This window comes from Cornus florida, unplaced genomic scaffold (assembly GCF_030987335.1).
Source record: "Cornus florida cultivar Cherokee Brave unplaced genomic scaffold, ASM3098733v1 CherokeeBrave_3.0.0_Hap2_Chr03, whole genome shotgun sequence".
Classification (NCBI taxonomy): domain Eukaryota; kingdom Viridiplantae; phylum Streptophyta; class Magnoliopsida; order Cornales; family Cornaceae; genus Cornus; species Cornus florida.
Window position 1 is genome coordinate 7,741,053 of NW_026775573.1, and position 23,952 is coordinate 7,765,004.

The 23,952-nt window shown below is 36.3% G+C and overlaps 4 protein-coding genes across 5 annotated transcripts; all 4 read right to left on the reverse strand.

The window, feature by feature from the left end:
- Positions 1-299: 299 nt before the first annotated feature.
- On the reverse strand, positions 300-1,131 carry LOC132301038 (uncharacterized). Its single transcript, XM_059798331.1, has 2 exons — positions 794-1,131; positions 300-579 (listed from the first exon to the last, which is right to left on the reverse strand). Exons 1-2 carry the CDS (start codon positions 1,129-1,131, stop codon positions 300-302), a joined length of 618 nt encoding a protein of 205 aa, XP_059654314.1.
- Positions 1,132-1,224: 93 nt separating this feature from the next.
- On the reverse strand, positions 1,225-2,040 carry LOC132301039 (uncharacterized). Its single transcript, XM_059798332.1, has 2 exons — positions 1,992-2,040; positions 1,225-1,766 (listed from the first exon to the last, which is right to left on the reverse strand). The coding sequence occupies exons 1-2, from the start codon at positions 2,038-2,040 to the stop codon at positions 1,225-1,227; spliced, it is 591 nt and encodes a 196-aa protein (XP_059654315.1).
- Positions 2,041-5,775: 3,735 nt separating this feature from the next.
- On the reverse strand, positions 5,776-8,438 carry LOC132299284 (uncharacterized). Of its 2 annotated transcripts, none has more exons than XM_059795806.1 (2): positions 8,305-8,438; positions 5,776-7,820 (listed from the first exon to the last, which is right to left on the reverse strand). In XM_059795806.1, exon 2 carries the CDS (start codon positions 7,817-7,819, stop codon positions 6,635-6,637), a length of 1,185 nt encoding a protein of 394 aa, XP_059651789.1. In that variant the 5' UTR covers position 7,820; positions 8,305-8,438; the 3' UTR covers positions 5,776-6,634. The 2 variants fall into 2 exon arrangements, with proteins under 2 accessions (XP_059651789.1, XP_059651791.1); XM_059795808.1 differs by having other exon boundaries at positions 8,305-8,437.
- Positions 8,439-11,263: 2,825 nt separating this feature from the next.
- On the reverse strand, positions 11,264-13,405 carry LOC132301040 (uncharacterized). Its single transcript, XM_059798333.1, has 3 exons — positions 12,908-13,405; positions 11,701-12,786; positions 11,264-11,368 (listed from the first exon to the last, which is right to left on the reverse strand). Exons 1-3 carry the CDS (start codon positions 13,403-13,405, stop codon positions 11,264-11,266), a joined length of 1,689 nt encoding a protein of 562 aa, XP_059654316.1.
- Positions 13,406-23,952: the final 10,547 nt, after the last annotated feature.

The window sequence follows — 23,952 nt, forward strand, 5'->3', positions numbered from 1 at the left end:
CTTAAGAATATGCAGATATAGTATACACTTAATCATACGAAAGAAAAAAGAAAATTAAGAAGACTGAATTATATATTTCAACCTGAAAACGAGTAACTGAAGAACAACAATAATGAACTATCAAGTTACACTACAAACAGTAAAGACAGAGCATTGAACATGATAAAATATAATTTTTTCCAACATGACAAATATAGGAACTTAAATATCTATTGATAATAATCCCATCGAATACAATTACAACGGTCAATTTCCCTCAATATGTCTTTTTCTATATCTACAACCAAGTTATCCTTCATTCATTGATCTCCCAACTGATTGGGAAATTCATTCTTTATAAAATTCTCCACAGAAAATGCCCTCTCCACAGAAAATGCCCTCTCCATAGAGGCAGATGCCACTGGTAAGATCAACGCCAATGTCACAAGCAAATACACCAACGAATATACTTTGTCTTTCTTTGTCTCAACCATTCTTTTTGCAAGAGCAGCAATCCCTTTCAATCCTTCAAAACTAGTACTAGAGCGTACATCAAAAATATAATTCTTAAGTTGACCACCAAGTTTCATGAGCTTTTCACTGCACAAAATTCTTTTGGATAAAATTGAGCAAGGCGAATTAATTTTTGCATGTCAAAAGCAATGAATGCATTATCTGGACATAGACATGCCACACAGAGAAGTAACTCAATGTTTGCCTCAGCAAAATGAGTATTTAACTCTTGAAGTTGCATATCTATGACTTTATAAAACACCCATCACAATAGTGATACAAGTTTGTACGAGGTTTACACCGTAGTCGTCCTGGAGTTAAGAACATATCGTCCATGTTTGGAACATCAATCTCATGTCTCTCACAAAAAGAAGAAACCCATCCATCCCCCCTCATCATTTGCAATCTTTGCTTACCTACTTTGACTAAGGACATGGCGTTCACAAGGTCTTGATCTTTCCTTTGTAATGCCTTTGATAATTCATTTGTAGTTCCCAACACAATTCTCATCAAATGTAGACCAAGTAGAAAACTAAAATTTTGCATCAAATTCAACAGATTATATGCTTCATATCTCTCTTCAGAGTATGGTCCATCCACTTCAATAATCTCAAGAACACTGATTATAGATGAGAACATCGCAATCAAGCTAATTAAAGTACCATAGTCTAAGCCCCAACATGAAAGTTCACATTTGTTAATTGTTTCAATAACTTCGGCAACTTGTTTCTCTCAAAAGATATCACGATGTTTACAAGGGGCTCCAAGGACATTTACCACATTACCAACCAACTTGAAAAGAGGGTAATGGATACGCTGATTTGCCAAAGCCACAAGAGCTAACTGAAGCTCGTATGCAAAACACTGAATAGAAAAAGCAAATTCATTCTCCTTATGAATAAGCATCTTGAGACTGTTGAACTCGCCTTCCATATTAGCAACACCATCATAAGCTTGTCCACGCAGTCTAGAAATGCTCAATCCATATCTAGATAATAACTCATCAATCAATGTCTTAAGCGAAAGAGTAGTTTTATCTATAACATGTACAATGTCAATAAAACGCTCAATGATATGCCCATCCTTGTTCACATAACGTAGCACAACAGCCATGTGCTCCTCCGTCGATATGTCATAAGAATCACCAATTAAAAAAGAAAAAAACGAATATCCAATATCTTTGATAATAAGATTAACAGTCTCCGTTGTAGCTACATTAGTAATGTCTTTTTGAAGCTCAAGTAGATTTTCCGGAGCACTATTCAATACAACGGCTTTAATATTCTCATTGTGAGCAGCAAGAAATTGCAAAAATGGAAGAAAGTCCTTTTAAATGCTTGAATCCTCAAATTCATTAATGTCACAAAATGCAAGTCCTTGCTTTACAACAAATTGTACACAATCAATTGATGCATTCAAAAGAGTTAGATATTCACATCGATCTTGGCTTGGCTGCTTGGAAATAATTGATTGATTGTGTCGACTGTTCTTTGAACTACCATCAGTTCTCTCTGCAGGGATTGTCAACTCCAATTTCATTTTCTCCATAACTGTTTCAAAATTGGTTGTATATAATCAAAATTAACTTAAAACACGCTAAGAGAAAAAAGAACTTGGTAACATGTTATATCTAAAATTCAAAATAATATCTGAGACGACCTAATTCATTCCAAAACAGACATTAAACCATATTTTATAAAATTGACAGCAGGTCAGCCAAAAAAATAGGAGTTTACCATTCAAATAGCATGTTGCAATTTCAAATTTTCATTAAAGTAAAATTCACAAACATAAAATATAGACATTCAGCTCATAAATTTCAGTAATAAATTTGAAGAATGAGAAAAGAGAGGAAAAAAAAAAAAGGGTACTGACAGACATCATAGATGAGTACAAGCAGGGACCAGGGTTGAGTTATTATAATCCTATACACTGAGTGCAACAAGAAAATGACAGAAAAAAATAAAAAGTGAAGAAAAATGAGAGAACTTCCAAGAGAATCAAAGAAATTTGAAGGATTGCTTGATATTGTATCAGATACGTGTCAGATATTGATATTTTTTAGATATTCATAAATACGTGTTTGATATTTCTTAAACGTATTCATAATTTTAAAAGTTTTGAACTTTAAAATGTGATTTTTTTCAGCAACATTAACATAGTATAAGGGTTGAGAAAATTTTAATAGTTTTTAGTTGGTAAATTATGTTCTTGTTTTAGTGATTTGAAACGAACTTTTAGTCTCTTACGTTTACTATTAATGATTGCATTTAGATTCATAATATTACAAAAAATTGATATAAAAATAATTTTAAAAAATAAAAATATATTTATTAATATTATTATTATTATTATTATTTTGCTATATCCTGCTGTACTCATATCTTGTTTCTATTTTTTTAGATTTTCTGTATTGCCATGTCCGTATCGTATCTGCACTTCGTATCCATATCCGTGCTTTCTAGACTGAGAAATTTAATTAAACCAATGAGATCGTTGTTGAATGTAAAAAATCAATCAAAGGGTTAGTTTGGTGGTAATTGCTAGCCTTCAAAACTAGAAGGTGTGAGTTTCAAGTCCCCAACAAGATAATAGGACATGTGACTCTGCGAGTGTGTGAATTTCTTCTGGGATTTTCTTTTTAATCAAGTCCTGATAATAGCAATATTGTGACTTGTGAGTTTGCGCTTGTAAAACACCGCCTCTGTTTTCACCAACAATTACAGAATACCCAAATTGAATTATTGTTGTATAAGATCCATAAAAAATCACGAGTAGTACTGAAACAATGTGTGCAAGTCTGCCCAAATGCATTTGTTTTTTCTTAGCAATTGGACAACTAAAAGGGCAAATATTCCATATGGTAAATATCCAAACACACTCAAAAGGACCATAGGGCAAAGATCAGAACAGCAATTAAAATTTAGAAAGATACTAGTGGACTAAAAGGGCATCACAACTAGAACTATGCTGCCAGTTACATAAGTTCGAAAGGAAGTGGAACAATAAACAGAAAAATAATTAGACTTAAAAAAATAATAATAATAAAATAAAAAATTGACCAAAAATCCAAACTTCGAAGGCCAAATTTCTGTTCTGAACACTTGTATAATCTGCTGTAGTCAAATTTCAAGGGCCAAACTTCGAAGCTGCTAATGGTTTTCCTTTCTGTTGCTTGCCACCAGCTTTCCAATGGCCTTATGCCAACAAATTTGAGTGCCTCGGCCCTCAAGTCTGCAATCGTCATGAAAGAACTACGCTTGGTGGTGAGGGAGCCCAATATCCAGTGTCAGGTCATATTGGTGTTTGTCCTCTCTCGGTAGCCATTGCCAATTCTGAAATGTTGCTGTACAAGTGAGGTAGGAGAAGAGAATAACTAGAGTTGTACGTTGCAATTCGTTGTAGCGGCTATTCACTTAATCTGCAGGCACAAGTAGCTAGATTAATATATGCATAGTATATACTGTCCAAATAAAAATTGGTAGTTTAAGAAGTACTCCAAGCATATCAATAATCATAAGCTCCTTTTTATTCCTTTGTTTTCTTTTTTTCTTTTTTCTTCCTGGTGTGGGTTCGGAATTGCAGTGGTTGTGACTGTTTAACATAAAAACAAAGTAATACAATGCACAGTTTTCTACTAAAAAAAAACATTGAATGTTAGAAAGAGAGGAAACATTTAACTGTGGACCTCAATGGTAAAAGGCTCGTGCTTCCAGCAGATGTTATTTTTCATTTTATTCAATGTTTAGTTAATCTTTTGATGTAAACTTCGGTACATGATTATTTGATGTTAAATCGTGTTGAATTTCTCCCAGATGGATTGAATATGGACCTAAAGTTTAAAATTTTTGCACAATTTATATGTGATGTATTGCAAACTAATATTTCTAACTTAAAATAATTAATTTCTCTTATTATATATCAAGTTATTTAGTGCATGCACATACTAAAGATAATAGGATCACTAGACAGTTTAGTTTCTGCAACACTAGAGCTTGCATTATTTGATAATACCATCATTCACCAAGACTCTGGGAATTTTAACCGTAAAATACCCAAAAGCGATGGTATAGAAGGTAAGATAAGTACTAAGGTTTAGAAGAAACCAAACATAGCTGTGGTGACAAAGTACCCACAGGAGGCTATCATGTAAAATCTCCACAATGGCATTACTTTCCGTCTATCTCAATTCCTAGTGCTCAATATGTGTCTGTAAGAAGAACAAGCAAAAAGTTCCATTATTGGGTCATTTCCTTAAAGAAGCATATCCTATGGAAGTACCAAATGGATTTCTCTGGAAATTTAAGAATCATTTGGTTGAAGGTGCATGAAAAAACTGACACAGGTAAGAACAAAAATATTTATAGTAAACCGTAGAGATAACGAATTCCAAATACTAAGAAATACTCTGTTCCAACTTCTGACATATAACAGTAGCTTATATCAATTAAAAGGAACAAATGGTAAAAACTTCTCTATATTTAAGAGGAGAGGAGGGGTACCTGAAATATGTTTCTTTCCATAGCTGGAATGCAGTGAAAATCAGAGGTCAACAGCTGGCCCCTCCAGCGAATAGCAGCAGTAGAGGGATTAGACGACGATGCTGCAAGGTCAACTTCTCAAGAGTTGCCTTCTAGGGTAACATACCAAAATCGCCTTAACTTATTGTGCATTCAACTTCTAAGAAACAGTCAGTCATATTTGACAGATTCTTACCAACTTCAGTTGCCATTTTCAGAACAAAGATATGAATGACAAAACAAATAATAGCATAAAAAGTGAACATTGCACCATTAGAAAGCAAGACGATCAAGAGTTGTCAATGTCTATGTAGAGCAATTAGAAAGACAAACTATATTAAACAAGACAACCTAGAAAAAGCTAAATTTATTCAGCAGGAATACGCTCTCTTCACTCATGTCTAATATTTGCTAATAAAAACATTGGGGTTTTGGCAATTCACTTTTTTAAAAAAAGGTTTTATTTAGAAATGTTCATGCAACAAAAGATTTTATTAAGAAAGTCACCCAAGTGGGGTTTTGGCTACACATTTTATTTTTTTTTAAAAAAGTGTCTTTCTTCATGTAATTTTCTTATAACACTGAATTTTAATTTTGTTTAGAATTCAAAATGCTAAAGTTATATCACCTATCTAGCTCTTAAATATCACCTATTTTCACCTTGATTCATTGTTATGAAGAGACCGTTAACTTCAAAATTTATTAGAATCATATCTCCCCCCTGTAAATAGTGATGTTATGCAACATAATATGCAAAACAATAATAAAAAATTATTTGTTATATATTGCAACCTGAAAACGAGTAACTGAAGACAACAATAATGAACTGTCAAGTTACACTACAAACGGTAAACGACAGAGCATTGAACATGACAAAATATATCTTTTCCAACTAACATGACAAATATAGGAACTTAAATATCTATTAATAATAATTCCATCGAATACCATTACAATTGTCCTCGACAAATTCTCATATTTCTAAGCGTTGCATGATAACCTCATTAGATATGTCCCGAAATATGTCTTTTTCTATATCTACAACCAAGTTATCATTCTTCCATTGATCTCCCAACCGATTGGGCAATTGAATCTTTACAAAATTCATAGTAGAAAATGCCCTATCCACAGTGGCAGATGCCACTGGTAAGATCAACGCCAACGTAAGAAGCAAATACACCTTTGTATATACCTTGTCGAGTCTTGTCTCAACCATTCTTTTTGCAAGAGCAGCAATCCCTTCCAATCCTTCAAAGCTACTACTAGAGCGCACATAAAGAATATAATTCTTAAGTTGAGCATCAAGTTTCATGAGCCTCCTTGCAGAAAATTCTTTTGGATAAAATTGAGCAAGGCGAATTAATTTTTTCTTGTCAAAAGCAATGAAGGCATCATCTGGACATAGGCATGCTACACAGAGAAGTAACTCAATATTTGAGTCAATGAAACGACTATTTAACTCTTGAAGTTGCATATCTATGACCTTATAGAACAACTCATCACGATAATGATGCAAGTTTGTCTCTTCTGGAGCTTTACGATGCAGTCGTCCTCGAGTTTTGAACATATCATCCATGTTTGGAACATCAATTTCATGTGTCTCACAAAAGGAAGAAACTTGATCAAGTAAAAGAATCCCATCCGTCCTCCCTCATCATTTGCAATCGTTGCTTGCTTACTTTGACCAAGGACATGGAGTTTACAATATCTTGATCTCTCCTTTGTAATGCCTTTGATAATTCATTTGTAATCCCTAACACAATTCTCATCAAATGTAAATTAAGTACAAAACTAAAAGTTTGCATTGATTCCAGCAAATTATTTGCTTCATATTTCCCACTAGAATATGATCCATCCTCTTCAATAATAGCAAGAGCACCAATTACAGATGAGAACATCACAATCAATCTAATTAAAGTGCCATAGTTTGAGCCCCAACATGAAATTTCACATTCGTCAAGTGTTTCAATAACTTCAGCAACTTGTTTCTCTCGAAGGATATCATGATGTTTACATGGGGTTTCAAGTACTTTCATCACGTTACCAACCAATGTGATAAAAGAGGAGCCGATTTGATTTTTTGCCATAGCCACAAGAGCTAATTGAAGCTCGTAGTCAAAACAATGAACAAAAAAGGCAAATTCATTCTCCTTTAAAATAAGTATTTTGAGACTGTTGAACTCGCATTGCATATTAGTAACCCCATCATAACCTTGCCCACGCAGTCTAGAAATGCTCAATCCATGTCTAGAAAATAACTCATCTATCAATGTCTTAAGTGAAAGAGCAGTTATATCTCTAACATGTAGAATGCCAATAAAACGCTCAATGATATTCCCATCCTTGTTCACGTAACGTAGCACAACAGCAATATGCTCCTCCATCGATATATCATAAGAATCACCAATTAATATTGAAAAAAATGCATCTCCAATATCTTTGATGATAAGATTAACCGTCTCCGTTGCAGTGACATTAGTAATGTCTTTTTGAAGCTCAAGTAGATTTTCTGGGGCATTATTTAATACAACGGATTTAACATTCTCGTTGTAATCAGCAAGACATCGCAAAAACGGAAGAAAGTCCTTTTGAATGCTCGAATCCTCGAATTCACTAATGACACGAAATGCAAGTCCTTGCTTTACAACAAACCGGACACTATCAATTGATGCATTCAAAATAGTTAGATATTCACATCGATCTTGGCCTGACTGCTTGGAAATAATTGATTGATTGTGTCGAGTTCGCTTTGAACTACCATCATTTCTCTCTGCAGGGGGTGTCAACTCCAATTTCCTTTTCTCCATACTGTTTCAAATTTGGTTGTAAAATCAAATTAACTTAAAAACTCAAATAAAGAACTTATTAACATGCTATAGCTCAAATTCAAAATAACATCTAAGATGACCTATTTCATTCCAGAACATAGATTAAACCGTATTTAATAAAATTGACAGCATGTACTTAGCCAAACAAAACAAACAAAAATAGGAGTGTAGTAATCAAATAGCATGTTGCAATTTCAAAATTGCAGTAAAGAAAAATTCACAAACATAAAATGTAAACATTTAGCTGATGAATTTGCAGTAACAATTTCAAGAAGAAAAAAATAATAATAAGAAAAGAGAAAAAAGAGGTACTTTCAAGGGAATCAAAGAAATTTGGAGTAGAAGAAGAGTAAAAAAGGAAAAGAAGAAAGAAATAGAGGGGTTTTAGAATGGTGGAATTCTAGGGTTTTCATTTTGAAAAAGATGAGAAGAAGAAAGAGAAATAGGAGGTAGAGAAAATGTACCTATGTAGTCGCCGGTGGTCGACGAGGAGTCCTCCGAAGTAGTCGCCGGTCGTCGAGCACTAGATCAGCTGGTTCGTGACTTTCGTCGTTGAAGGCACACACTACACGCACTGACGAAGAGAGAGAAATGAGAAAACACTGATGTTTGTTATTCTCGTGAATTTACACATTAGTGGGCCTCATAGCCCAAATATTACAAAAGTATATGTCCGTTGTACTAAGACTGACCCAGTACTTGTGCCCAATGGCCCCAATTGGCTACAGTCCACTGGGCCATATCATTGGTCTTACACTTTTCAAACCCTAGTCGTGTGAAAGGTTGGTCAAATTTACATGGTCTAGTGGGCCCTCATATTACAAAGACATGTTCATTGCTGTACATCAGCCTTCAGGCCACTAGGCCATGTCATTGGTCTCACACATTTTAAGCCCAAAAAGTGAAAGATTGGTCAAATTCACATGGCCTAGGGGCCTCATGTTACAAAAGATCTGTCCATTGTACTGAAAACAACCATTCTTGCTCCCAATGGTTTGCAGGCCACCGGGTTACAAGAGTACTTGACACAATAAATTCATATGAAAAATAAAAGAGGTATAAATGAAAGTTAGAGTTAATATCAAAATGAAATTCAATTATTAATATAGTGTCATACAAAGCGCGACACTTTCGAATGAGTCTCGGATTAGGGTAGGTAGACGATTTCATTGGTCTTTACACCTTTCAAACCAAAAAAGTGAAACGTTGTTTGAGAACGGCTGAGAGAGAGCCACGTACTTATCATTGATGGCCTTTACTTTGTATTTACACAACAAGCCCTTCTACTTTCACAATTTACTTGTTACCTAGGCCTTAAACAGATTCGGACCGGCTTGATATATTTACACAACGAACCGGTTCTACTTTCACAATTACCTGTGATTATATTTATGTCCAGTCTTAAAACGATGTAATTTTTTGTTATCATGTTGAAATACACACACATATATATAAATATTTATTAGCACAAAAGGATTAAGCAAAAAAATGGACAAGCTGAAGAAGAAAAATAAAATATATAAAAAAAAAAAGTAAAAAAATGACGAATTTGACTTTTTATAAAAGATATTCCTACATAGGTCTCTATGGGGAAGAAAAATAAAGGAATAATGATAAAAAAAATATTTTAATAATATATAATTAAATATAGGGTAAAGTGCAAAAAAAAATTCCCTGAACTATTGAGGAACATGCAAACAACCCCTGTACTACAAAAAATGCCAAAAACCCCTTGAACTAGTCACATTTGTTGCAGATTGCTCCCTCCGGCAATAATCTGGCCAAAAAATGTCTCTAATTTGAGCGCGTGTGTGACACTTGATATAGGAATTAATTTTGATGGACAATAATGCCCTTACAAAGCTGAAAGGACCAATTCGCCCCTGTTATGACCGTTGCAGCCAAACGCACCTTAAGTCTCAATCCTTATATATATACACACACCCGTATATACACCCAACTATTGGAACCCTAAAATAATTTCAAAAAACCCCTAAATTGATTCGTCATACCTTTCAATCCTCTCAATCCATATGATTATCTGTTCGTTGTGAATCCTCTATCTCTCGTGCCATCAGTTTGTCGTCCATTAATCACACTCTCTTTGTATTTGTTGAGTTCTACTCTTCTCTGTGAATCTCAGATCTGTATCGACTATAAGGTAATCCTTTCTCTCTATTTGGCTCTCTATTGATGTCAGTTGATATATATATATATAAGGTAATCACCTTTCTGTATTTGGCTCTATATTGACAAGTTTAACTGTACAAATAGAGATCGTGTACATATATATAGTTCTCCTAATTTTTTGAAGGTCTTGATAATGGACAATGCTAGGCCTCGAATGATGAATAAGAGGTGTTGATGTGGCCAGAGAGCTTCTGTATTCATTTCTGAGTCCGCGAATAATCCTGGGAGGCCATATTATAAGTGCAGTAGAAGGGTTTGCAAGTTTTTTGAATGGGGGACTCCTCATTTGATACCAAACATCAATCGACATCCTCAAGCTGGTCCTCTTGTTCCTCCAGTAGCTCTCAATTCCATCACATTATTTGCAATGGCTATGTTTGTGGGAAGCATTATATTCTTTGGGTTCTCTATTTTAGTTTTATTTATTTCTGTTGCTCTTAAGTGAATGTAATGTAGGTTAAGACTGTTTTGGTTGTTATATGATGTTATATGGAGGTTTGGGTGTATGATGGCATGGAGGTTTGGGTGTATGATGGCATGGAGGTTTGGGTTATTGTATGATGGTTTAGGTTATATAATTGGATGTTATATAGGAAGATTGTGCCAAACTCTGTTTTGTAATAGTGTTGTTGACTAATGAAATGCCAATTTGCAAGAACCCTTGGTAGCTATTGTGTTTTTTAAGTGGTATTGTGTAATGTTAAGTGCCATGGTATTGTGCTTTTGACGTGATATTATGCACAGACACACTACACTGTAATAAAGTAAGCCTGCATTGACAACAAATGGAACACATTCAAAGTACACTATGCCTGTGAAAACCAAACTACACTGCAATACATGCCAATGACACATTCAAAGTGCAATTTAATGACCCGTTCAATGACAACTACAAATGGAACACATTGAAAGTGCAATTTAATAAGCTGTTAAATGACAGTATACATGTTCAATGACACTAGGCCTGTTCAACCAAACTACACTACAATTTTTTAAAGCATTCAAAGCACACTGCAAGCAAATAAATATACATTAAAACCAACTGATTGAGCACCATCAACCTTTAATTGTAGTGAAACAAATTTCTAGAAACAACCTGTTCAATGACAGTATATCTGTTCAATGACACTAAGCATGTTCAACCAAAGTACACTGCAATTACATAAGAACATTACCATTCTAAACATAAGTAACATCAGTACTACTTAATAACATACATATATGGAAATCGAACTAAAGCTCTCCTATCCCATTAGCATATACAGTAACCAAAAAGTCAGCATGAGCCATAGCAGCAACAAAACAACATCCAATAGCAACTTGGAGTGACAAAAACCACTGACAGCAAGAAGACCATAGACAAAAGGGGTCATCCACTAACAAAAAGCATCAACAAAAGCTGCAATTACTGGCCTTCTTCACTACCAACAGTCATACTCACTGTCCATCATGAACCTGTTAACAAACCAACCAATTTGTTATAACAAGTCATACCAACCAACATAAAGAGAACATAAGGGATTGTTTTCAGCATACCTAGAAGATGATGATGCCTGACTTTGTGAAAGTTGTGTAAAGGGTATGTTTAAAACCTAAAATGAGTGGTACAAGTTAGCTCAGTTAAGGTAGACATAACATGAAAATTATCATAAATATCATATTAAAAGTACCTCTTGGTTTGAAGGTACTGGAGGTGGAATTTCAATTCCTCTAGCTCTCCCTTTTCTTCCCATTCTTCCTCTTCCTCTACCTGTCATGCCTTCAGGTACTCTTGGTCTTCCCCTTCCAAGAATGGGTGGTCTACCTCCCCTTCTTGGAGGAGGTTTGTCAATCACCAATGGCTCAGGTGCTTTGCAGATCCTTATATTATGGCCATTCTCCTTACACCTTGAACATTTCAAATTTTCCTTAGACCTACTAAGTTTGGCTCCACCCTTGGGTTCATCATTCTTCTTATTCCTAGCCTTCTTTGGCCTACCAGTGGGCTTCCTATAGTGTGGTAGAAGCAGTGGTTGAATGGGGTCTATTTTCATCAACCTTCCCATTGGACTGGGTAGGATTAAACCAGCATAGGACTTGAGGTAGGTTTCTCTGTGATAGTATAGGTGAACATATACCTCAGGAGCTTCCCTCTTCATAAAGGTGCATGCTACAGCATGTCTATAGGGGATGCCAGTTAAATTCCACACCCTACAACTGTAAGATTTCTTCTCAATGTCAACTGCTTCACTTATTCCATAGCATTCAACCTCATACTTTTGATCACTAGCATAATGCACCTTACATATTCTAGCTTGGTGTTTCACTTTGTTGAGATTCTTTTGAATTTCTGGACATAACAAGCCTTGTTGTAATGACATCCATTCTCTCTTGCATTGAAACCTTAACATTAGATGCCTCCTAATCCATTCTAGCATGTATATTATTGGCTTATCTCTTGCATCAACAATAACTACATTCCAACTTTCACATATGTTGTTGATGACCATATCACATTTTGAAGTTTGGGTAAAGCCTGACATTGACCATAAAATAGCTGGTACCTTCCTCAACCACTCATAAGCTTCCACATTTAAGTCCCTTATTTTCCTCATATGTTGTTCAACGTTTGCTTCAGTATATGCCCTTGCTGCCTCCCATAACTCTATTTTTAGCTGCTGTCCTTTGAACCTAAGTTTGAAATTCTCATACAGATGCCTTACACAAAATCTATGGTCTGACCCTTCCATCATGTTCTCAAAGGTTTCTACTAAACCCTACACATGAGACAAATCAAACAGAAAATCAGTGTTAAAAAAAGTAGAATAAAACAGACCACAAAATTAAATTAAAATAGAATCTAAACATAAATAGAAGTAAATTAAATAGAAAGTGTACCTTTTGTCTATCTGATATAAAAGTTATATCTTGGTAAGGTCCTATAGCATCCATCAATTCTCCCATAAACCATTCCCAAGAATCTCTTATCTCAGACTCCACTACTGCAATTGCCACTGGAAACATCTGTCCATTTCCATCATTGGCCACTGCACTCAAAAAGTGGCCACCATATGGTCCCTTTAGGAAGCAACCATCCACACTAATAAGAGGCCTACAACCTTCTTTAAAACCAGTTTTCATTGCATCATAACAGATAAATACTCTCATAAACCTTCTCTCATTCTTAACACCAGTGGGCTCAGTTTGCAATTTAACAATACTGCCAGGGTTACTTCTCAAGATTAAACTGCAGTAATCTCTCATTTTTTCATATTGCTCTTCTTCATTTCCTTCAATCATCTCTAATGCTTTCCTCTTAGCCCTATACACTTTGTGTTTGGACACATCAATGTCCAAATCAGAAGCAGTAGTGCTTTTAAGTGTACTTAAATGCATCTTTGGGTTCAATCTTAGTTGTTCTAAGTATTTGTTTGCAATAAAGGATGATGAGGCTTGTGCATTGCTATGAAACCAAAGATAGTTTTGCATGATCTTGCACATATGTCTTAACCATCAAACAATCACCACCTTCTGTTTTACTTGCATATATTCTCCAACCACATTCAACCTTACATACTGCACTTACCTTATCTTCATCATTCTTTGTGAACTTTATATCAAACTTACCCCTCAATGCTGTGTCTCTAAGGGCCAACCTAAAATCTTCAGCAGAGCCAAATTTCATACCTATTTCTAGTTCATTTTCTCCTAAATCCCTTGAAGGAATGTATTCTTGGTACATAGATTCAGTATCAAGAACTTCATCATCAGATCCATTCAAGCTTATCAACTCATCATTAGGGCCATATGGGCTTGACACATGAGCAATGGGGTCTGATTCATCCCACCCTACACCCCAACCCACATCATCACCTAAGATATCTTCATTTGGTGCTTCATTCAACAAGATAGGTGCAACAATGTACAACTTAATTTTGTTGATTTCCCTATAGGCTTTATGGTCATAAAACATTCTAAATACATCTAAATTACATTTGCCTTCATTAAAATTTTGCCATTGATAAGGTACTTTGTAGAACACTTCACTGACCTCCCCATATCCCAACTGAGTTGCCATCCCTTGAATCTGAATAAAGGACATCTTATCTGGGTCTACATTATCAAAATTTGATATTTTTCCTCTCATGTATGTCATAGGATGTGATTTCTCAAAAATACCCACATGATGCACTTCAATGGTGTACTTACCATCCATCTACAATAACATAATTAAATAAACAAGTGGGCTCAGTAAATAAGTGTACAGGCCATCGATTCAATCATTAAGTGTACAGACAAATTATTGTCAGCAACTGTGCACCTACACTGAACAGGTGTAAAAAAAATTCATATAATAAAGACAATTCAATGAATGACAACCAACAAAATTTTATACACAATGACTACCTAACCACTACAAAGCATAAAAAAAACACATATTCAATAGAGGGACCACCAATGACATGAACAATTTTATACAGTTTCATGAAGACAAAGTTCACTGATTGAGACAACATTTGAACAAAAAACAAATATTGCAGAAAAAAGGCTTGAAAGCAACTACATCAACAGAATAAGGCTTAAAAAGCTAAAAATTATGCAACATAAAGGCAGACAACATTTGACAAAAAATAATGGCACAAATAAGACTTGAAAACAAGTAAATCAACAAAAAAAGACACAAAAAACCTACAAATTAAGCAACACAAAGGCAGACAACATTTGACAACAAAAAGGTAGAAAAAGGCGAAACCAAGTCATGAACAGAAAAAGGCAAAAAAAAAAAACTAAAAATTAAGTGACATAAAGGCATCGAAAAATTACTTGAAAACAACAACATCAACATCATGTGTAGACCTCGAATCCTTTCAAAATGAAAATATGCTTTATACATACCAAAAAAAAAACGACAATGGTTATAAAACTAGTAAAAAAATTATCTACAAACTCAACTTAGAAATGGTTTCAATCAATTATTTAGGGTAAGAGAGTTACTAATTTGGCTTCAACACTTGTAGCAAGAGAGATGTTAAGATTTTAGTTACGTTTTAACAACAGATCGGAGAACTTGCAAAGCTCTGCAACTGCTAGTTGATAAAGACAGAAAATGGCGCCATTGGGGTTGTGTGGTTGAGGGAATATATCTGTAGCCTTATCACAATTGCCTTGTTGTCGCATTTTCATTGGTTCTTTAGATTTCACTTTCCAAATCAGCAATTGTAGATTTCCATAGCCTTAAACTATGTCGTTTTATTTAAGGTACAATGGTCTTTTCGAATTTCCGGTACTGGAATGTTGACCCAGGAAGTAAATTGCAACAAATGCATAGTTTGGGGGTTTTTTTTGTACTTCAGGGGGTTAGTTGCAATACCCCAATAGTTCAGGGGGATTTTTTGCATTTTACCCTTAAATATATTATAACAATAGATAATATATTTATAACATATTATACATTACTCCCTCTATTTCAAAATAAATATTTCTTTTTAAAAATCTAACTTTTAAGAAAATTAGTGTTATTATGTTTGTTATTATATTAGTAGTTAATGAATTATCGAATTTATCTATAGTATGTCTACACGATGTGATGGTTTTCTTTTTAAAGATTAGATTTGTAATGTTATAAAAAATAAAAAATAATACTTTGACTTTTTAATTGTGACATTTATATTTGAAATGGAAGGGTGGATATTTATTTTTCAAAAAAAAAAAAAGAGTATATTAGATCGAATCGTGACGATGGATTAGGGTAATTAGGGTAATGAATTGAAAGTTTCAATCTATATTGAAATTATCAGATTCAATTCTTGGCATGTCTGCTTATACCCCTCTTATATCAACCACCCTAGTTCTATTTTCGTAGTTTTTTAAAAAGAGCAACAACTCAAATTTAGTAGCTCAAATTACAACCTTATTTTCTCGTTCAGAATTCAAAATTAAACAGAAGTAGTCTTTTACCATTTCGATTTCATACAAGGTTCAACGTGGAATAAATCAAGAATTATATTCTTCCATAACAAAAGTCACGTTTAAGTCAGGTCGATCTTCTGCTGCTGCTAGTACCACCATCTTCTGTGTGTAAGCTATATCTGGTTTTGGTGCTGGTGCTTGCACCATCCACCTCTACCGAAGGAGAAGGAGGAAGAGAAGGATCGACCACTTTAACGACAGCGAAGCAAAGATCAAAACTAACTCGGAATGACTAAACTTGGAAAACCACATCTTCACAAAACTTGTTGTTATCAACAATTTGTTTCCAATGGGTTGCCAATATATACATTGAGCTACCTTTCATAAATTCCTCAAGTTCTGGATCAATCAACAAACACTGTATTACGGTATACTTGGCATCTTTGTCTCGCGTCTTCAAGAAGGTGAAGACACCATAATTGGCATAGGTCGGACACAGTCCAGATTGTCATAAAGGGGTTGGAAGCGGATTGAACAAATGGAGTTGGGCCGAACGAAGTTTTCATCACCAACCCCAATTACAGGGTGAAAGCAATTGTGAGGCCCAACTTAATAACGAAAATAATTAGACCCATAGCAAAGGGAAACCCAATTGTAAAGTCCAGTATGAGGGGTAAATTAGGAAGCTATTAGAACGCCTGTAACGTTCTATAAATAGAGAGATAATAGAAAGGAAAAAGGGAAAGTTCTAGAAGTGTAAAGATACTCTGCCAAAATAGAGAGAGAAAGTATTCTTGCATCTTCAATTGGCGCCGTCTGTGGGAAACGATGAAGATTGAGTCGATCAAAATTGATTCAATCCAGACTAGTTCGTGAAGAAAAAACTTGATCTCTGAAAGTTGAATCCAAATTAGTGTGATCGGCGTTTAACTTGTAGAGTCTCGATTCTAGTTGGTGGCAAGAGATTCGCGTTGGATCTACACAGTTGTTTACTGAAGCTAGAACTGACGAATTCACAGCAGGAGAAATTCATATCCGGCCAAAGGAGATCAGAATTCAGCTGGTTCGACTCTAGATCGAGTACGATCATATTAGCGTAGCTCAGATCTAATCCGCAACTTGCAGTTATTGACTTTGCTCCGATAAAAAATGATGATATGAGGAGAAAGCTCAAATTCGATGGAGAATGACCAACAGTCGAAGCTTGATGAACTGATGAGCACAATCGAGGTCCTGAGAAGAGAGAATGCAGAATTGCGAGCTGGAATGGAGCGTCGAAAAGCTCCGGTCATTTCACGGCCACCTCTAGCAGGGGAGAAAGTTTTGCAGTCCAATGTCGTTCATCAAAATGATCAAGAAGGAGACAATCACATGGATCTTTGTCGTGAGGAGATCTTGCTAGGTGATTTACCGCTAAATGTTTATCAAATGGAAGATTGAGAGGGATCTATCCATTTGGATCCGCATCGCGAGCGAATTATGCGAGAAGAATCCGCAGCGTTTGATCCAAATCAAGGAAGATCGAAGCATGAAGAAGCCATGGAGTTTGGTCATCATAGAGCTATATCACCGTGGCAGAGGGAGCTCACCGAGGAAAGATCGTTTGATCCACCCTACCGACCTTCAATGGCTACATATGATTACAGGAGTTCAGAGAGGAGATCTGAAGATCAGAAGATTCCCTCACGATTTTCTAGGGAAAATGAAGCCTTCTATTCTTCAGCACGAATGGTTGCCTCTCCATTCACTGACGAGATCTTGAACACTCCGAATCAGAGGAAATTTTCCATGCCGATGTTCATTCTGTTTGATGGAACGACTGATCCGATCAATCACATTTACCACATTCAGCTTAAAATGGCTCTAAACACGGAAAATGATCCTTTGATGTGCAAGTGCTTCCCTACAAGTTTGGCAGGGCCTGCGCTCAATTGGTTCAAGAATTTGGCTCAAGGCTCAATCGCTAGCTTCCAAGCTAGTATTATAGGAATAAGAGCCCAGCCAAAGATGTTTCAAGCCTCTTTATAATGAAACAGCATGAAGATGAGAAGCTCCAAGTTTTCCTCACCAGGTTCAACCTTGTTAAGAGCATGGTAATGGAGTGTCATTCGTCCACAACGGTTCAAGCAATCAAGCTGGCCATGAACCGAGGGACACCGTTTCACATAAGCCTGGTGATGAATACGCTAAAGACCATGGATGAACTGAACGAAAGAGCAAACGGATTCGTACACTTGGAAGAAGATGAGGCAGCTAATGCACGAAAGACATCGATTATATCAACAAAGGAGAAATTAAAGGCCAAGATCGGGTAGAAGCAAGCTCCGACGCAACGTCAAACTTCCTGGAAGACAGAAAAGAGGCCGAGGGAAGAATAATTGGTCACACCACTAAAAGTTACCTTGGCTAGGTTATTCCAAGAAAACAAAGATAAGTTTCGCTCTCTCTTACCAATTAAACAACCTCTCGAACAGAGGGATCAGTCCAAACACTGTGTTTTTCATAGTGATTTTGGTCACCTAACTAATGAATGCAGGAACCTAAGGAGGCAAGTGGAGATACTGATATCCAGAGGGGAGGTCGCTGGATATGTCCAAAGGCCACCAACAGAGCAAAATCGACCGGCTGAACAGGTTAAAAGAAATCAGAAGTCGAGCCTCTATAATGCCCAACCCGTTCGGATTATAAATGCAATTCATGGCCGACCTGAACAATCTGAAGAGTTAGAAGAGTTACTCTGAACGCGTCTCCGTTAAGCCCAGATGAAGAGGAAAATAGGCAGTGTAAACACTCTGTACCAACAGAATGCCTCAGTACATATAAAGTTTGATAGAACAGACTTGTTGCGAGTTCAGATTCCTCAGGAAGATCCTTTGGTCGTTAGTTTGACAGTGGCAGATTGCCTAGTGTGGAGGGTGCTGATTAACCCAGGAAGCAGTGTGAACATCATGCTACGGGTCACGTTCGATCGGCTCGAGATCAAGCATGAGGAACTTAAACCTACTAGAAATTCGTTGTTGGATTCGATGGAAAGTGAGTAGAATCGATCGGTATGGAAGAATTGCTTGTCCGAGCTGCCGAGAGGGAACTGGTCAAAAGATTTGTGGTAGTTGAGATCCATCCGTCCTACAATCTATTAATAGGGAGAGGTTGGATATATAGAGTCCAGGGGGTCCCATCGACCTTACACAAGGTAATGAGGTGTCTAAGCCCGGATGGGAATAAGGTGATTGATATCCATTAGGACCAGGTTGCAGCCAAAGAGTGTTACTTGGTAACCCTAAAAGTCGCTAGGAAGGGAAAAACTCCCGTTCGCACTGCTAGCCCGAGATCATTGCCGATGAGATTGATAGGTTATTAGAAGCTGGGTTTATTAGAGAGGTTCAATATCCGTCTTGGCTATCAAACGTAGTTGTTGTGAAGAAGAAGAATAGGAAGTGGAGAGTTTGCATTGACTTCACCAACCTAAACAAAACTTGCCCGAAGGATAGTTTTCCACTTCCAAAGATTGATCAGATGGTGGATGCTACAACTGGGTACGAACAGCTAACCTTTTTGGATGCCTATTCGGGCTATAATTAAATTCCTATGGATCTGAACGATAAGGAAAATACATCTTTTGTTACTGAACGAGGGATCTAATGTTACAAGGTCATGCCGTTCGGATTAAAGAATGCTGAAGCCACATACCGAAGGCTGGTTAGCAAGATTTTTAAGAAGCAAATGGGTAAAACTGTAGAGGCTTATATCGATGACATGGTGGTAAAGAGCAGAAAGAAGAACCACCATTTGTGTAATACCCCTAGTTTTCAAAATTTAAATTTGATTTTATTGCATTTTTATTTCATTATGTGATTTATGTGCTCATTTGCGTAATTGTTTAATTGTTTCTTTATTTTAAATTAATTATGTATTTGTTCTTGATTCTAAATTACTTGTTTATTTGTTTTAAAGTAATTGTTTAATTTTAATTATTTAGTTGTCTAAATTAATTGTTTTATTTGGTCTTGTATATGATATAGGATTAGGGTTTTATTTTTTATATAGTATGGACGCAGACTTATTTTAGGTTTTAAATTAAACCCGGTAAATATAGAGTTACGTAGATTAGGGTTTGGGACGTCTATATATATTTTTCTTTTAAGTCTGCTAGGGTTGGGAACAATCCTACTTACGTAATATGTATGAGAAGGAAAACAGAGGCTCTAGACTGGTCTTAAGAGAAACATAGAGGGTCTCGGGTGATTTTCTGTGAGGCTAAAGGAGGAAGACTGGAGGAAGAACAGAGGGGTTGCTTCTGGATGGAACCAAGAAGCAATAGAGGAAGGGAACTATGAGCAGAGCGGAGGGGAAACAGACTTGGAGAATTCTGAAACTTAGAGACGACGCTTAAGGTTTCAAACTGGAATCGTGAGGCAAGTTTCAGTCTATTCCTTTCCTATAAACTTGTGTTCTGTGCATTCTAAATAGACTCCAGGGATGTAATAAACTTTAAAACAAGTGTTTATGCGTATTGAATCAAATTGAAATCTGTTCTACGTTTTGTGTATAACTTTGTTTGCTTCCTTGTATAGACTACTTCGATTTGGATTTAAACCTCAGTAAATCAATTTATAATGGAATTCAAAGAATTTCTAGGGCTGTTTATACCTTGTTTGAACTCTAGAAACTTTAGAAAAAACTGGGAACAGAAGGTTGAAGATCACCGTGGAAGAAGAAGGTGAAGCAGAGGAGTGGAGAAGGCTCAAAGTGGGAGGAGAAGGCTCCAGATTTGTGGGAGCCGTCTCCACCTTCAAAGAGCCGGCTCCAAGGGGTTAGGGAGCCGGCTCTAAGTGAGAAAGAGCCTGCTCTTTGATTTTAGAGAAGGCTCCCTTGGTTAAGTCACGTTTGGATGCATTCTTGAGCTGTTTGGGCGCTGTTTGGGCCATGCTTGAAATTCTAAATGGTTTCAGGGACTGGAATGAGGATTCTAAAAGTAATTTCAAGGGATTTTAGTTCCTCTAATTGTATATTTTGGTCCGTAGGGCAAATGGAATAAACAGTGTAAAAATAAGCGACTTTGTACGCCGCTAGCGGATAGGAAGGACTAGTGCACTAAGTTTTGTTTTAGAAATTTAACGGACTGTTGTATGGAATCTAAACATGATATTATGCTATATTAGGACCCACAATGCATAATTTATCCTAATATGCTAAGGGTTTTCATAGTGTAGGAGTTTTAAGTAATGACGCACTTTGTTGGTGATTGTAAAGTATCTAATTGTGTGAATTTAATTTAGCAACTTAGATGACTGGAGAATGGTTTTGAAATCTATGTTAGATACAGAATAGGGTTATGTATCTTTTGGACCTTATTTGTGCATAGGTTGGATTTTAATTAAGGAACTAATAAATTAGGTTTCAATAATTAAATTGAGATTGTTATTTTAATGGTTAAACTGTTCTATATGTTTCAGCAACTATTGGTTAGTAGTGTGGATTTTCTGAGTTATAGTTTGTCATTCTCAGCTTTATAATTAACTCTTACTATTGTTAATATTGTCAACTGCTGGACTGTACTATGGGTTAGTTGAAATTTAATTAAATGAATTAAATTTTCAATGACATGGATGGATACTGGATCTTAACTTAATGAACTATTAAACTTTGTCTCGTTAATTATATGGATGGATTCTGAATTTTTCAAGTTGATGAACTATTTAAATTCTATATATCAACTATTTGGATTACGTGGACATGATTTGATGAACTGCATAAAATGTTGCATCATTCAAGGATCATTTGCATTATATGTACCGGTATGGGACGGTGACATATCAGGGATGGATTAGATCAAAAAACTAAGTCCTACCCCTTCATACATAAGGAATGGATTAACTAAAACAGTTAAATCCTACATGGATGCATGTCTTGTCAACTAAAACAGTTGAACGACATAATGGATATTTGTTTTATCTTTCTGCACTAGGAAGGAATTTATATATATATTTATAGTACCGTGATACGAGCTTGAGTCTCCTGATCACGGTTAGGGTGCGTATATTGCAAAGGTTGAGTAGCTAGATATAGCTAATGTTCCCTGGTAGGTCTAGGTACTTGGCTGCTGAAAAACGTGTTTTATATGTCACATTCTACCCAGGCTGAACTATGTTATAGGCTAGTGAACATCCTATAGTGTGTGTGTATATATATATATATATATATATATATATATATGGACTATTGTAGATATTGCCGAGCTATCTAGGATGTATCTGCGTATCGAGTTTATGTACGGATTGTAGTAGATTGGAACTTGCATGTGGGCTTGACCCACTCCTATTTTTCAGGTATTTACCAGTACCAGGCTTAGAGTTTGTTCGTGTTAATGCAAATACAGACACTCACTTTTCCGGTTACATAGGGTTTCTTTTCTATTTTGATTTTGGATTTTAATTATGTAAATTTATTTAAAGATTTGGAGTTAGGGGTCCACTAGGTGGATTCCCGAGTTGTACGGATTTAAATTATATTAATTTATTATTTAATGTTTGAGGATTTTCATATTAGTATTCTTTCTGTTTATTATTATTTAAATCTTACTTCAGTTTTATTCCTGCTTATTTACATATTGATTGTTTGGTATCCCTCGGATCTGTGCTCGGACTTGATCACCCGTGGCTCTAGAAACGAGGGGTATCACAATTTGCAACACTTGCAAGAGGTGTTTGGAGTGCTAAAGAGGTACGGAATGAAGTTGAACTCGACGAAGTGCTTGTTCGATGTGGATTCTGGGTAATTTTTTAGCCACGTGGTCAACAACAAAAGGATTGAAGTTAGCCAAGCCCAAGAGGAGGGTCTACTGAAAAATGCAGAACCGAGCATAGTCAGGGAAGTACAAGCTCTCACCGGACGTATAACGGCACTAAGTCAATTCATTTCGAAGTTGTCAGATCGATGCAAACCATTCTTCGATACAATAAGGATTTACGGAAAGCAATCTTGGGGGAATGAGCAAAGGCAAGCATTGACCAGATTAAAAGAGTATATGCGAAACCCGCCAGTCTTAACTGCCCCAAAACCAGGTAAATAGCTTTTCATGTACCTTGGCGTCTCCAACATTGTAACAAACACCGTTCTTATACGATGTGAAGAGGGTAAGCAGTTCACAGTGTTTTATGTCAGCAAAATAATGTCCGAGCCGAAGAAAAGTTACTCAAAGGCCGAATGCGTGATCTTGTCTTTGGTGAATGCAAAGAAGAAGCTCAGGCACTACTTCAAATCCCATCCTATAGTCGTTCTGACCACTTTTCCCATAAGGATGATTCTGCATAAGCCAGATTTTTCTAGGAGAATGACGAAGTAGGAAACAGAGTTGAGCTTTTTTGACATAACGTATGAACCCTGAACAGCCATTAAAGGACAAACGGTGGCTGATTTCCTATTGGAGTGTGATGTGGCGGACCTAGAAGAAAATCCTGGAGAATCTTCATGGAAGCTTTTTGTTGATGGTTCTTCGAATCAGATGGGGGCAGGAATTGGGATTAAGTTGCAGACGCCAGAAGGCACCACGTTGAGTCAAGCGATCAGATTTAAGTTCAGAGAGACCAATAATGAAGCAGAATATGAAGCATTGCTCGCTGGATTGAGACTGGTCAATGAACTAAAGGTCAAAAGTTTAGTTGCTTTTAGCAATTTGCAGTTGATCGTTCGGCAGGTGAATGGGGAATACGGAGCCAACGATGAAACAATAGAGGCATATCATTCTGCCGTTATGCGTGAAGTTAGGAATTTTGATCAAATCAAGTTCATCCAGTTGCCGAGGGAGCGTAATGAGGATGCCAATCGGTTAGCATATAGTGCGTCGAGTTCTGGAGAAACACTGGCAAGGGTGATTCCGGTTGGTGTTTTGTGCCAACGGTCTATCTTTGAAGAGCCAGGCTCAGATCCTTGCCAATGTTTCTCCAGAACTTGTTAGAGATGTGTTCGGCAAAAGTGGGGTCTGTGTCAGCATAGACTCTAGGGGGCTTATCTTCAGTTTCTTGTCAACATCA

Excerpts from the sequence above, each read along its gene's own strand:
- LOC132301038 (XM_059798331.1), bottom strand. The coding sequence starts at position 1,131 with ATGTTCTCATCTATAATCAGTGTTCTTGAGATTATTGAAGTGGATGGA. Across the intron at positions 580-793 it reads TTAACTCCAGGACGACTACG|TGAAAAGCTCATGAAACTTG; the intron begins GTGTAAACCTCG and ends AATTTTGTGCAG.
- LOC132299284 (XM_059795806.1), bottom strand. The coding sequence starts at position 7,819 with ATGGAGAAAAGGAAATTGGAGTTGACACCCCCTGCAGAGAGAAATGAT.
- LOC132301039 (XM_059798332.1), bottom strand. The coding sequence starts at position 2,040 with ATGGAGAAAATGAAATTGGAGTTGACAATCCCTGCAGAGAGAACTGAT. Across the intron at positions 1,767-1,991 it reads CCCTGCAGAGAGAACTGATG|CCGTTGTATTGAATAGTGCT; the intron begins GTAGTTCAAAGA and ends AGAATATTAAAG.
- LOC132301040 (XM_059798333.1), bottom strand. The coding sequence starts at position 13,405 with ATGCATTTAAGTACACTTAAAAGCACTACTGCTTCTGATTTGGACATT. Across the intron at positions 12,787-12,907 it reads TTATATCAGATAGACAAAAG|GGTTTAGTAGAAACCTTTGA; the intron begins GTACACTTTCTA and ends TCTCATGTGTAG. Across the intron at positions 11,369-11,700 it reads CAGTACCTTCAAACCAAGAG|TGGTTTTTGTCACTCCAAGT; the intron begins GTACTTTTAATA and ends TCTTGCTGTCAG.